At 44.5% G+C, this 10,692-nt stretch overlaps 1 protein-coding gene across 1 annotated transcript in view; it reads right to left on the reverse strand.

Annotated features, from left to right (window-relative positions):
- CGNL1 (cingulin-like 1) overlaps positions 1-10,692 on the reverse strand; it is a 131,671-nt gene that overhangs the window by 1,323 nt on the left and 119,656 nt on the right. Inside the window, exons 14-17 of the mRNA XM_006894505.1 lie at positions 5,653-5,736; positions 4,714-4,838; positions 3,181-3,289; positions 2,627-2,790 (exon numbers count right to left, since the gene is read on the reverse strand). Coding sequence (XP_006894567.1) covers positions 2,627-2,790; positions 3,181-3,289; positions 4,714-4,838; positions 5,653-5,736 — 482 coding nt within the window. The remainder of the gene's footprint in view (positions 1-2,626; positions 2,791-3,180; positions 3,290-4,713; positions 4,839-5,652; positions 5,737-10,692) is intronic.

A 10,692-nucleotide genomic window follows, 5' to 3' on the forward strand; every position in this document is an offset into this window, starting at 1 on the left:
AATATTTACAGATATTTTGGATTTCCGTTCATTCATTGTTGCATTTTTCTCCCTGCCCACCCCTCCCCCCTAGTTTGCTCTTCTCTTTGAAAAGTAAAAGAAAAATTCCTTCATTGGTATACAGTGCCCCACCCTGCCTCCATGTACAATCCACTATGCAGCCTTCATTCTGGACACTTATCATAACCATAATACCCAATCATATATCACTTTTAAACTGTTCTCTCCCTCATCTGTTTCAATGCAGTATACATAATTTATCTACTTTTTCTCAGTCTCACCCCAACCCAGATGTCAGTCCCATTCTACAACAGTGGCCCTATGCAGTATTTGTCCTTCTGTAACTGAGATATTTCACTCAGCATAATGTCCTCCACAGTCACCCATTGGGTATAATATTGCATGAGTTCCTTGTTTTTCAATGCAGCATATTGTTCCATTGTGTGAATATACCAGAGCTTCTCTATCCATTTGTTTGTTGATGGGCACTTAGGTTGTTTCCAAATCTCTGCTATTGTGAACAAAGCCGCAATAAACATGGGTGTGCATATATCTGCCTTGTTGGCAGTTATGGTTTCTTTAGGGTATATTCCCAGCAGAGGAACTGCTGTGTTAAATGGTATTTCTATTTGCAACTTTTTGAGAAAGCGTCATACAGCTTTCCATAGTGGTTACACCATTTTACACTCCCACCAACAGTGAATAAGGGTTCCAGTTTCTCCACAACTTTGCCAGCATTTGTTGTTTGCTGCTCTGTTAAATTTTGCAATTCTTACTGGGGTGAGATTTCATAGTTGTTTTGATTTGCATCTCTCTAAGAGCTAGGGATTTTGAGCATTTCTTCATGTATTTGTTGGCCATCTGAATGTTTTCTTTGGTGAAGTGTTCATATTCTGTGCCCATTTTTCAATTGGGTTATTTACCTTTATCTTGTGGTAATCACGTATTTTATAAATTCTAGCTATAAGTCCCTTATCTGACATGTTATAACCAATCTGTGGCTTTCATTTTTACTCTGTTGGAGAAGTTTTTTGATGTGCATAGGGATTTGATTCTTCGAAGGTCCCATTAATCTATTTTATTCTCTCCTGGTTGTAGATTTTTCAGGATGCTTGGAAGACTGTTTATGTTGTGGATTAGGACTTCCAGAGCTCTTCCAAGCTTTTCTTTAATAAAATATATAGTCCTTGGTCTTAGTCTAGGTCCATAATCCATTTTGAGTTGGATTTTGTGTATGGAGTGAGGTGGCTATCTTGCTTGAGTTTTCTACAGGTAGTTTTCCAATTTTACAGCACCATTTGTTAAGAAGATTGTAATTTCCCCACTTAACTGATTTCATCTCTTTGTCAAAAATCAATTGACCATAGGTAGATGGGCTGATTTTTTGGATTTTCTATTCTATTCCATTGATCTATGTGTCTGTGATTTCTCCTTTTGTCTCAGGCTCCAAGGAGGCTCAGCTCAGGGTTGTTATTGGTCTTGTTTTATAATACTTTCCATTTTTTAAAATATTACATTCCAATAGATGAGCTGTGGGAGGATATCAAGAATATCATCCAGGAAGAGTGCAAAAGGCCATTTACAAAAGACAGAGGAGGAAGACAAGACCAAAACAGATGCCAGAAGAGACACTGAATATTGTACGAGAGTGCTGAGAAGCCAAGGCAGAGGAAGAAATCAAGATATTAAAGAGTTGAACAGAAGATTTCAAAGGGCACCGTGGGAAGACAAAGTATTCCAATGAAATGCTCAAGGACCTGGAGTCAGAAAATCAAAGGGGCCGAACTTGCTGAGCATTTCTTAAGCTGAAGGAACTGAAGAACAAATTCAAGCCTTGAGTTCCAATACTTCAGGATTCTCTGGGCAGAATATGAAATGATCCAGGAAGCATTAAAAGAAGATGGAAAGAGTAAACAGAGTCATTGTACTGAAAGGAATTGGCGGACACAGAAGAATTTCATGAAACAACGTATAAGTTTCTCGGTGGGCTGAAGGCGTCTGTTGATTTCTAAGAAATCTCTGTGCCATCAGAACATCAGCATTGTGCCTCAGATGACAGGCAGCCTATCAGAAAACCTCAACTCTGTGGATGGGCATGGGCCTAATCTCCCAGCACTCAGGCAGTAACCCTGGGGCAGAGAAAACAATTTCCCCAACCCCTCAGTCACCCTATATCTCAGGAGAACGGCAGCGAGCAGCTCTCTCCTGAGACCAGGCATGGCTGAAGCATGGCCTCATGAGGAGATAAACCAGAACACTTTGATTTTCTTTTTCATTGTACCCTAGTTCTATCTAAGTCAGTTAAAAGTAGATGATATTGAGTACTGATTCCCAAATGCCCCTCTATGTTGGTGAGATCAGCTTTTGCCCATTCTGAGCCTCAATTTTCCATCAGAGACAACAGGGTAAATGTATCCCCTGCTGGCATGGAGCACTGATATAACAAGAGCCAAGGTATGACACTACTGGATACATGAGGTCATAGCCACTCTCATCTCTATGACTTCAAAGGTAATAAGGAGGAACTGCCTTGAAACAACAGAAACACGATTGTTCTGAGAACAATCTGAAACATGATTGTCCCTATCCTCGGATACCAGAGGACTGTCAGCTCTGTAGAACTCACCTCAAATCCTTCTTCATGGAGTTGAGCTGTCCCTGCAGCTGCTCGTTCACATCCATCTGCTCCTCCAGCTCCCTTTGCAGCTTCTTCTTGGAACTTTCCAGTCTGTCAATCTCCTCCTCGGCCTCTTCCACCTGCCGCTTCATCGCTTTCAAGCGTAGGCTCAGCTGCAGTGTGAGAGAGGGTGAGTTGAGTGCAGAGGTGGAGAATAGTCCTGCTTGGAGATCCCAGTGGGCCAGCCACCCTCTCTCCAGGCAACCAAAATATGACAATAGGCAATAAGTTTCACAGGAAACATGGATTTAGGGTCCCCAAGACAGACAAATCTCTTTATAAGTCAAGTTCAGGATGTGAAGTTTGCTGAAATCCCCTATTCAAATAGGCTAGAAAGCTCCCTACTCTCCCAATTCTGTGATGTAACTAAGTAGAAAAGCATAAAGAAAGGTCTTAGGATGTCATAACTCTTGTACCTGCTAGATACAGCTCTTCCTTTCTTTGGCATCCCCAGCTTGAGACAAAATCTCAGCTGAGAATGAACTTGCAGAGAGCAGCCTCACCTGGTCCTTCTGGTCAGTCAGTGACAGGTGCTCGTCATCTACCTGCATCACCAGCTCCTTCACTTTCCTCTCCAGCCTTCGGTTGCTGAGCTGGAGGTTGGCACGGTCCCTGGAAGAGCAGAGGAAACAAACCCAAGAACTCTCTCATTCCCAAGCACAGAAGGGCCAGGCCCAGGCTGGGAAGGAGATACAGCCCCAGCCAGGAGTGACTTTAAACTCAGGCTTAGTATCAGAGAAAGACACATGAAGAACACGGCTCCAAGAAGGGAAGTGACTTGCCACAGTCACTAAGCGGCAGAGCAGCTGAGCTGGCAGAGAAACTCCCCCAGGTTCTTCCAATCCTCAGCTGCACTTGAAAGGCAGCAGGTCACAGACGGCCAACTAGGAAATTTTGAGTCAACTCCAGGCTGCTCCAGTCCAGCCCCCTAAAACCCACTGCCAGTATGATTCTGGCCCACAGTAATCCTATATGACAGAGGAGAACTGCTCTTATGGTTTTCAAGGCTGTAAATCTTTACACAGCAGGTTGGTTATCTCAGCTTTGTCCCACACAGTGACTGGTGGGTTTGAACTACCAACCTTTTGATTAGCAGCTGAATGCTTTTAAGTAACCACAATGCCACTACTGCTCCTTGGCTTCCTAAATGCTCTACAAAAAACAATGCACATTTTCTCTCTCTTTCTCTCTCTCTCTCTCACACACACACTCTGCCGTTAATAAGAACCTAAGCAGAGCCAAGTTCACTTGAATACTGGCTCTCAGACTATATGTGGTTTGAGAGACAATGACAGAGAATTTAAGAGGCTCTGGTGACATAGTGGTTGAAGCACTCGACAGCTAACTGAAAGGCCTGCTTCAACTCATCAGCTGTTCTTTGGGAGGGCAATGTGGCAGCCTGCTTCTGTAAAAAAAAATTCGTCTCAGAAATCCTCTGGGGTAGTTTGAATCTGTCCAACTGGCTCTCCATGAAGAACAATCTATTTGACAGCAACTGGTGGTTAGTGGATTTTTGTTAATCTATTTGGTTGGCTTTTGCAAAGAACAGAAAGTTTGGAAGAGAATGTGGTCATCAGATCTCATATGCCTCCTACCACTGTGGGCAGACCTCCCTCAAGTCTAAATACTTTGTCACTTGGCCTCTGAATATTAAGTGGTCATGAAGGGAGAGTCTGTATCTTCATCTTTAAAGCAAAAAGCACCATCACAGAACAATAAGCCAGCTGAAATTCAGCAGCCTGTACTATTTATGAGGTCAGCCAAGTACAGTGGAAACGCTGTGGACCTAAGAGTAGGGTTTCCAGTTACATCAATATTCAATCAGGCCATCGCACTCAAGTCCTTTGCTCTGATGCACCTCAGTTTTCTAATCTGTAAAATGGGAACAATAACAGCACGCTTGTGCATGGTCTGCGTTCCTCACAAGTTTATGAGGATCAGAAGACACTAAATTGAGTCCACTCCGTAACGTACAAACTGGGTGGTACAAACTGTTCACACTGCCTGCGAGGGCCTCTGCAGGTGGATGGGCTCACCTCTCCTCATTCTCCAATCGGTCCTCCAGCTCTGCAATCCTGGCTTCCATCTGGGCCACCAGCCCCTCCTTGCTGGACCTGTAGGAACCTTCCAGGTGGATAATCCGGCTCTTTAAGTCCTTGTTCTGGAATGGGACAGGGAAACTGTGAGGGCTGCATCCCATCCAAGCTCTCTGTAGAGCAAGGCAGAGCACAGGGTGGAGGCAGGCGCTTGGTGAGAGCTTCAGCACTCAGCTTTCCACACCTGGCTGCACACACGGCCAAGGGACCCTGGGGCACCCAAGCATGTTTCTAGGGAAAGACCTTGAGCTCAGGTCCTAGCAGGTCAAAGGAGACAGTAGGTGATATTCCACTATAAACCTGAACAAATGCTTGGTATGCCCAAACGCTCCAAACACACCCACTTAAAGTCAAGTGGGCTTGTCTTGTCCTTTTTTTAAATCTACTGGGGATAAGGGGTGGGGCAGGAGAAAGGATCTGTCAATCATTCTTATTAGGTAAAGAATTTGCAGGAATATGTGTAAAAGATGTAATTTAATGACACTTTCTTGGCAATGTACATGTTTCATGTCATGGCACTGGTTTCTTTTGCATTCCCTTTACATTAGAACGCAGTCGTCTATGCAATTTACTGCCTCTGAAAACCTGCTGAGGTCTGCTGGGCTCGGTTCCAACTTGACGACACACAACAACATTAGAATGTATCCCAATTCAGGAGCTAGGAAACAGAATCTACAATGTTTTTACTCTTTAGACGGCAAATTTCTGGGTAGATTTAATATTATTGGGGAAAACCTGTCTAGAAAGGTCCCAAGCACACCTCTATCCTTCAGGTGAGTTAGATCCAGTGTCTGAGGTCTAAGTAAAGGTGATACATCAAAGGGGTCCAGTGCGAAACCATATGGACAGGTGAGGGGCTCAGGGCCCAGCTGTCCTCACCTGCCTCTCCAGCGAAATCTTGTCACATTCCAAGTCTTGCCTCGCGGCTTTCTCCTGAAGTAGCTCATTCCTCATTTGCTCGATCTACAATATAAGAAAAGCACAAACTCAGAGGTCTCATATCATTTGTGCTAAACTGAAGTCCAGCAACCAAGTTAGCTCGAGTCCTCTTCAAGAAAAGGTCTCCTATGTCAGTCCTTGGGTACTTACTCATTTCTTGGATATTCTAGGTTTCTTGATGATAATGATATAGAAATAATAATAGTGTAAGAGAACATGGCTAAGCACTCAAATGAGCTATAATGTGTCCCTAGAGGAGCCCTATGAAGTCCTCGTGCCATCGAGTCACATCTAACTCATAGTAACCCTCCACCAGGTTTCCAAGGCTATAAATCTTTAGAGGAGGATACTGCTCATCTTTCCCTTGAAGAGCTGAGGGGGGATTCAAACCACTGACCTTTCAGTTAGTACCCTATACCAGCAAGACTCCTTGCCTATGAAGTGTTATTGTTATGGACTGTCAAGTTGGAACTGACGCATAGCCGACCCTCCAATGGGTTTGCAGAGGCTATAAATCTCATGGGACGAGACTGCCCATCTTTCTCCCAGCTGGGGGATTCGAACTACATCCCTTTGTGTCGGCAGTACAATTCCTTACCACTAAGCCACTACAGCTACTTCCCTATATAGAGCAACCAATATAAATTTTGCCAAGGCTTGAGGAAATGAAGTTTACTCAATGCTGGCAAAGCTCTCAGGGATTTTCAGAACTGGGAAAGTTTTAGGAAGACCAGGGTAAGTTAATGAATCAGCTTGCCCAAGATCTACACAACAAACATTCATTCAAGCTTCTGACTGATAAATTCAAACTTCAGAAAAAGCTTCCATAGGCTGCTTATCTCTCAGATGTGGCCTAGATTTCTCTCTTCTTAAGCTGAGAACAGAAGTTAGCAAGATAACCCGGATGCTTCAGGAAACCTACACAGTATTGAGGGGTAGGAGTCTACGGGTGGTACAACTCATTCATATAGTCAGCCAGTATTTGAATTTGGAAAAAACATGAGCAGTCTTTTCCTGCTTTACAGCCTTGAAAACCCAACTAAGGACCAGCTAAAAGTCAGTTCTGACTCTATAGCAATGACTAGTATTACAGTTGCAGGTTTATGTCTACCCAGAAGAACCTTCGAAGAAAGGCCTGGCAATCTTCTTTGGAAAAATCGGTCATGAAAACCCTATGGAGTATAGTTCTGCTCTGACACGCTTGGTGTCACCGTGAGATGTAATCGATTTGGTAGGAATTGGGCTGTGCTCTTTTACGTTAACATGAAAATGAGACAACTGAGCAGTATCAGCAAAGACACACCACCTGCCGATCAGCATCTCCTTACCCTACTCCCGGTCTAAGTACCAGAAACAGAGGAACCAGACCCTGTTCTCAGAACTTACTTCCACAACTGTCCAGCAGAGGGCAGCATGACAAAACCAAGAGAATCAGAGGGTGAGCCATGAAAACCATTTATAAGGTTGAGATGGATTCAAATTCTGTTTGGGTAAATGGTTCAACACGAAGTCCCAGAAACTACAGTGTTATTAACTGAACTATGCCACCCAAATACATATGTTGAAGTCCTAATCTGTAAATAAGATCTTGTTCATAAATGGAATCTTTGAAGACATTATTTAGTAGACATGAGGTTAAGTATTGGGATCCCAAATCCAACATGACTGGCATTATCAGAAAAAGAGAGGAAGAAGACACAAAGACACAGAGAAACAGGGGAAATGGTCACGTGGAGACAGATTGGAGCGACACTGCTGGAAGCTGGGAGAATCATGAAGGATTCTCTCCCATAGCCTCCCAAGAGAGCACAGACTTCAAACCACCAGAACTACAACAGAATAAAGTTCTGTCATTTCAAACCACATAGTTTGCTGTTATTTGCTGTGGTAGTTTGTTGTTATTTACTGTGGCAGTTCTAGGAAACTAATACACAATACCTGAACATTTGTAAGTCTCAATCATCAACTTCAATTTTGACTACTTGTACAAGCACTGTCATTATGAAAACATTAGCTCATGTCCTCACTACTATCCCATAAAAAGCATTAACAGGGGTCCTGGGAATAAGAACAGCACAACCACACTGTACAAGCCTATTGTCTCTCCTAGTGCCCCAGTTACTTCACTATGGAATGTTCTGGAATGAACAATTTGATGTGGCTGAACCTAAGTAAGCAGTAGGAAGTGGTCAAGCACAAACTGGAGGGATGGGAAGGGCAATGAAAGGGGGATTCTGATACCACAGAAAGAAACTGGGACTCTGCCTCTTGGTGTGGGGGTGCCTGTGTGGTCAAAGAAAATGCCACTCCTCTCATATTTTGGACTGGCTGGCCTCTAAATCAAGTAGCCTCAGAATTTTACAGAGAGGAAACTGAAGCCCAGGGCAACTTTAACAAGTATCTGGAGAGAATGAGGCGGAGCCCAATTTGCTGCCCACTATTCCATCTGTCCCTTGTCTCTCTGAGCCAGCTATGTGAAAAGGCTTCCAACAGATGTAGGGTTCAAATACAGCCACGAGGTCAAAACCCAGACTTGAGGACCAGTCTCCTTAGGGCATCCTTGTGTTCAGCAAGGGAAAAATGCCAGCAATGCACAGGATCAACAGGCAGAACACATAAAACACAGCCCGCGGCCACTGTTCCCATCACTTGGCTTGGCCCCAAAGCCCTCGTTAATCACATATTGCAAAGAACAATTCCTGTAACTGCTGGGCGAGCACGCGTCTGTGGGTAATGAATGCGGGCTCACAGCCCCACTCCACACATGGTTTCCAAGCTAGCGGACAACAGCTCATGTTTGGAGGTCATCAGAACGCTGGGCCATGGGACCAGGGGATGAGCCTCCTGGGGGAAATCGTTCTGTTCCCACCCCAAAGGCAAAGGTCAGGGGTTCCACTTGGAACCTGGTTAAACTTTCACCAAGGTAGGAAGCAACTGAACAGACAAACAGCAGTGGGTGGGGTTCTCTTCTTGGTTCTGCTGTTACCTTGCACATGACCTTGACCATCTTACTTCTGGAGTACAATCTCCTTAATTCTGAAATAAGGAGGATGAATCAGACATCCACAAAGGGTACTAAGAATTGTGTGGGGCTCTTTCTAAGGAAGCCAGAGGCCCTTCCCTCAGTCCTTGGGTAGACACCCTATCTCCCTACCTCTCCGGATCTTTAAGGAGTGTTCCTCCAAATGAACCCCCACCCCTTATCAAGCTGAGAGAGGGTGCATGTTGCTGAAGGTAAGTGGTCAGGACTTCATTAACTAGGATCTGTGACCAAAAAAAGACTGCCACAGTATCTGCCCTCATTACAGCCTCAGGGGGGCAAAGGAACATGCACTGTGCATGGCAAGGGCCCATGGGAGTGGTTACAGTACACACGGGAGAGTCAATGAGGCCTCTAGAAAAAAAGAGAGACCAAACTGGGACCTAAAGAGGAAGATAGGAAGTTGGGTTTGCCAGGAGAACAGTGAGATAGAAATGTGCCATTTCAGACGCAGGGACCATCAAGAAGAAAGATAGGGGCCATCACCAGAAGGCTGTGGAGGTAAACAGAAGGAATTTATAATGCCAAACTCCAGCACCTGTGAGAAATCATGAAACACAGAGGCATTACAGATGATAGACAATAAGGAAGCAGGACAACAGACTAGTTATCCAGCAGGGGAGGGGCAGGAGGGGACTCAGGTCCCAGCATGAGAGTAGTAGATTCGGGGAAATTTCATTCTCTGAGCCTGGGAGGAAAGGGGAAAAAGAAAAATACAAAACAACCCAGGGCTTTGAAGGAGGCAGACTCCCACAGCTCAGGAGGCGAGAGAGAAAGTAGAGAAGGAGAGAGGGATGAGAGATGATTTGCTCAAAGGTAACTAGATAAAGAAGAAATGGAGGCCCAAAGAGAAAGAAATCTAGAAATGTAGTTACTACGAGGAATAAGAAACAATAAAAAAAAGTGAAAGGCCGGCAGAACAGCAGCAAGAGTCCTGTTGCAGATGGACAGCACGTGCCTTTAGTGGGCCCGGTGGTGACTTGAGTTCTGAAACTCCAGGCCTGAGAACATGGGCACTGAGTAACCAAGAATGAATCCTCTGAGGTACGTCACTGTGGGCTGGAAGCAGCTTTGGGATTTCTAACCGAAAACCATACTCTCCCCCTCTCCCAAGTGCCTCTCACCCAAACCTGTGGGACCAAATTCTTTTAATGTAGGTAAAACCCTTCCTGGAGGGAAATGTTACCGATAGGGACTTACGAGCCAGAAAGAAAGACACATCTGTATGCAGTGAGGCACCTTAAGCACCATGGAGGGATTCAAGGACTGCTAAGCAGCCAGACGGCACTGCGTCTCAGCACAGCACAAGCTCTGAAACTTAAAGCAGTGGCCACTGACCGAACTCTTACTCCCTAGCTGTCCTGACTGGAAAGTCTGGAGCCCTCCAGGGACAGGCCTCCTGTGCAGAGAGGCACTCAGGAAGACCAGAGCCTTGAGCAGCTCCACTGGCCTGTGTGCCCCAAGACCCCTGGACAAGCAGTGGCACTCAAAAGAAAGACCGCCGCTGATTATTTGTACCACATTACATCTTCTTAAAAGATGGTCGTTAAAAACAGAAATGCAAAATAAATCAGATGAACAGGAAGAGGCTTCATAGTCCCCGTCACCAGGCAGCCAGTTCTCCCTAAGCCTTTTAAAAACTAAGGTAAAGCCAAACAAAGTGGGTTTCCTACTTCTCATGATACAATAAAAATTAAAAAAAATCTTAGTTCTTCAAAAAAAGAAAGAAAGAGTCTTAGACTAATATTATGCTCTAAGATAAACCCACCTAGTGCAGCTTTAGACAGGGAACACTATAAGTGGTCAATGGACATGCTTCTAAAGTGAAGTTGCAATCTTTTTTTTTTTAATTTAGTTTGTTTATTTTTCATTTCAGTGAACATCTACAGAGATTTTGGAATTCCATTCATTCATTGTTGCACCCTTCTCCCAGCACACCC

The sequence above is a fragment of the Elephantulus edwardii genome, unplaced genomic scaffold, assembly GCF_000299155.1.
Source record: "Elephantulus edwardii isolate Elephantulus edwardi_28Jun2011 unplaced genomic scaffold, EleEdw1.0 scaffold00145, whole genome shotgun sequence".
In the NCBI taxonomy this organism is placed as follows: Eukaryota; Metazoa; Chordata; class Mammalia; order Macroscelidea; family Macroscelididae; genus Elephantulus; species Elephantulus edwardii.